The sequence below is a fragment of the Oratosquilla oratoria genome, chromosome 20, assembly GCF_046742065.1.
Source record: "Oratosquilla oratoria isolate Oo_2021 chromosome 20, ASM4674206v1, whole genome shotgun sequence".
In the NCBI taxonomy this organism is placed as follows: Eukaryota; Metazoa; Arthropoda; class Malacostraca; order Stomatopoda; family Squillidae; genus Oratosquilla; species Oratosquilla oratoria.
In genome coordinates, this window is record NC_134796.1 from 34,454,858 (window position 1) to 34,458,522 (window position 3,665).

Sequence of the window (3,665 nt, forward strand, 5' to 3'; positions counted from 1 at the left end):
TTATACATGTATTCGTCATAAGAAAAAAAAAAGTGTAGGAACGTCTGATATACAGCCTCCTCTCTGCACATGGAGGAGTCACTTGAAAACGAAATTAGACACTTTTCGGTGGAAAGAATCTGGACACTTGTGCTTATACATCGGGGGTAGCCATCATGTCCCGTGTTGGCTGCCCTTAAGGTCCGAAGTATCTGAAGATCATCAATGAAAGAAACTTTCATCGGCCAGTGTTTAACAGATTCCAAGAAGAAAAAGAACACGGCAACTGCCGATAGACTAAGTAACTGCGCATGCGCATCGCGAGTCGTGGGCAGGGAAGGCCATGATACCTCATTAAGCTTTTTCGGACCGTGTCGTCGACATCTCCTCTAGAAGGCAGCACTCTTCCTTCTCGTCCGACCCCATTCCTCTTCATGGTAAGTTCCGAAAAAGTTTTTGGCCGTTTCCATTCTCTATCTTTCCCGTGTGAGTTAGAGAAATGTGGCGGCTGTGGTTTTTTGTGCGCGGGGACTTAGAACTTTCGGGGTTGTTCCACTTGTGTACTCCCTACGTTCTTTTTCCTCTCGCTAGATTAACCTCCGTTTTCTTTTTATCGATCCTGTTGTTAGATTTTGCGTTCCGTCGTCTCGACGTACCACATTTTCTAACAATGGGTGGTTTTTGTTGTCCCATGCCGTCCTGAGGCCCGTGCGTGGGACCTCCTTGGTGTGATGAGGGTGTGTGCTCACCACACTAGGGTTAGCAGTCTCTCCCCCCCCCCCTCCTCGGAATCGGTTGTTCCCTGGGTACTCCGTTTTCCTTTGAGGTTTGGGGGACCTCTGGACGTTTGTTTCAGAGTAGACTCCTCTCGTTTTTACCGTCGTTTCCTAGCCAGTTACGCCCGGTCTCGAGAGTACGAGTTCGGTTGTTCCCTGGGTACTCCGAACTCGTGGATGCGTGCTTCCACGCACCCCATAGTAGCTCTTGCTACGCTACTTGGTTCGTGATCTTAGCATCACCCTGAACCCACGCGGACCCTGTCCGCTGTCCCCTCTTGGCAAGGGTGGACAACATTGGCCCGACACGTCACACACACCCCCGTGCCGGGCTACTGCCGTCGCATCCCGTCCCGCGAGGGACGGGTCGCGCCACCCTCCTAGCGTGGGTGACTACCCCGTTCCGGGGCACGGCTCTCACCAACACCAGTCGCCCACTGAGCTATCCTGGTGTTGGTACCACGACGTTTCCTAGCCAGTTACGCCTGGTCTCGAGAGTACATGTTCGGTTGTTCCCTGGGTACTCCGAACTCGTGGATGCGTGCTTCCACGCACCCCGTTCCGGGGCACGGCTCTCACCAACACCAGTCGCCTACTGAGCTTTCCTGGTGTTGGTACCGCGACGTTTCCTAGCCAGTTACGCCCGTTCTCGAGAGTACGTGTTCGGTTGTTCCCTGGGTACTCCGAACTCGTGGATGCGTGCTTCCACGCACCCCATAGTAGCTCTTGCTACGCTACTTGGTTCGTGATCTTAGCATCACCCTGAACCCACGCGGACCCTGTCCGCTGTCCCCTCTTGGCAAGGGTGGACAACATTGGCCCGACACGTCACACACTCTCCCCCGTGCCGGGCTACTGCCGTCGCATCCCGTCCCGCGAGGGACGGGTCGCGCCACCCTCCTAGCGTGGGTGACTACCCCGTTCCGGGGCACGGCTCTCACCAACACCAGTCGCCCACTGAGCTATCCTGGTGTTGGTACCACGACGTTTCCTAGCCAGTTACGCCTGGTCTCGAGAGTACATGTTCGGTTGTTCCCTGGGTACTCCGAACTCGTGGATGCGTGCTTCCACGCACCCCGTTCCGGGGCACGGCTCTCACCAACACCAGTCGCCTACTGAGCTTTCCTGGTGTTGGTACCGCGACGTTTCCTAGCCAGTTACGCCCGTTCTCGAGAGTACGTGTTCGGTTGTTCCCTGGGTACTCCGAACTCGTGGATGCGTGCTTCCACGCACCCCATAGTAGCTCTTGCTACGCTACTTGGTTCGTGATCTTAGCATCACCCTGAACCCACGCGGACCCTGTCCGCTGTCCCCTCTTGGCAAGGGTGGACAACATTGGCCCGACACGTCACACACACTCCCCCGTGCCGGGCTACTGCCGTCGCATCCCGTCCCGCGAGGGACGGGTCGCGCCACCCTCCTAGCGTGGGTGACTACCCCGTTCCGGGGCACGGCTCTCACCAACACCAGTCGCCCACTGAGCTATACTAGTGTTGGTACCACCCTCTGGGTGTTTTTTGTCGATGTACGGAGTTTTGGGCAACCCGTACCTCTCGAGTCACGTTTTAGAATTGTTAGTCACTCCTTCATTGGTGGACTACTTCTAACTCCGTGCATTTTATCTTTTCAGGCAGAAGGTGCTGACCTGATCTGTTCTCAGGATGGCTGCACCGCTAAGGTGGCTAGAGACGGCCACCTCGCCTGCTCCATGCACTCGCCCTGTTTCGTAGACTTCCGCTACGACCCAACCGCCTGCCCCCAGTGTGAGTGTTGGGTGCAACAGTTGAGGCTCTACCCTAAAGACACTAGACCGGCTCCGCCTCCTCTAGTGTCCCTACGGGCGGTGTGGCAGCACCTGAAGAAGGCAGCACAAAAGCGGGGCAGCCCGCGGGTAGAGGTTGCTGTTCAAGCCCTGGCCCTGGAGCTGGGTCTCGTCAGGGCCCGTACGGTGTCTGGAGGCACCTCTGCCTCTCCTGAGCGTGCCTCATCTCAAGCAAGGCAACACTCTACCCCTAGGAGACGGTCACGCTCTCGTATCCGCTCCATTTCTAGGAGAAGCTCCACCTCGGGCCTCCACTCCCACTCCCGTCCTAGCTCTCGGCCTACCCGCCGCTCTCGCTCTCCACACCAGTGAAATGAGGAGCTACACCCCTCGCCTGGGCGACGCTCCCCCTCGCCTACCCGGGACTGTGACACACCTCGTTCACGCTCGTCTCCTCACGCGCGCACTCCCTCGCCTACCCGAGACCGTTTCTCCTCGAGTTCAGTGTCGCTCTCCCCATCTCTAGTGTCTCTTCCCCCACCGGCCTCGCCGCGTAAGAAACACAGTTCTAAGAATAAGAGTAGGAGCAACGGGAAACCTCGCTCCCCTTCTTCCTCCTCGTCTGCTCCCTCCTCATCGAGAGTGGACAGGCACCATAGACATAGACGGTCTAAAGGGCACAGGAGGTGGTCACTCTCCGGATCCCGCTCTCCTAGGGCCACCAAGAGGCCTAAATTTTCTCTCCTCTCAGAGGTGCCGGGCTTAAGGGAAGAGATACTGAACCTGATCCACCAGTCGCTACCCTCTCAGCCGTGGTATCATACTACTCCGCCTGCCCCGGGACCGGCACAAGCCCTCGCTACCGGTCCGGCCCGCTCCACTCCACCTCCCTCACCGAGCTTCGCCTTGTCACTTTCGAATGACGACGCGGACTGGGAGGAAGAAGATGAGCCTATAACTAACTTCGTGCCTTACAACTGGGCCCCTCTACCGTCTACGTGGTCGACGAAACACGAAGGAGGAAAGCTGATAGCGCTTGCCCCGGATCCTACCTCTCCATCTGGTTTTGTGATTCGGACTGACGTCCTCATCAGTATCTCTACGGACGACAAAGGTGACCAGCGTATATCCTACAAACTGAAACCCTG

General features: G+C 57.1%; 1 protein-coding gene across 1 annotated transcript; it reads left to right on the plus strand.

Moving 5' to 3' along the window:
• Positions 1-258: 258 nt before the first annotated feature.
• LOC143036455 (uncharacterized) lies at positions 259-3,011 on the plus strand. The gene is made up of 2 exons (XM_076203832.1): positions 259-416; positions 2,386-3,011. The coding sequence occupies exons 1-2, from the start codon at positions 414-416 to the stop codon at positions 2,887-2,889; spliced, it is 507 nt and encodes a 168-aa protein (XP_076059947.1). The 5' UTR covers positions 259-413; the 3' UTR covers positions 2,890-3,011.
• The last annotated feature ends 654 nt before the right edge of the window (positions 3,012-3,665 follow it).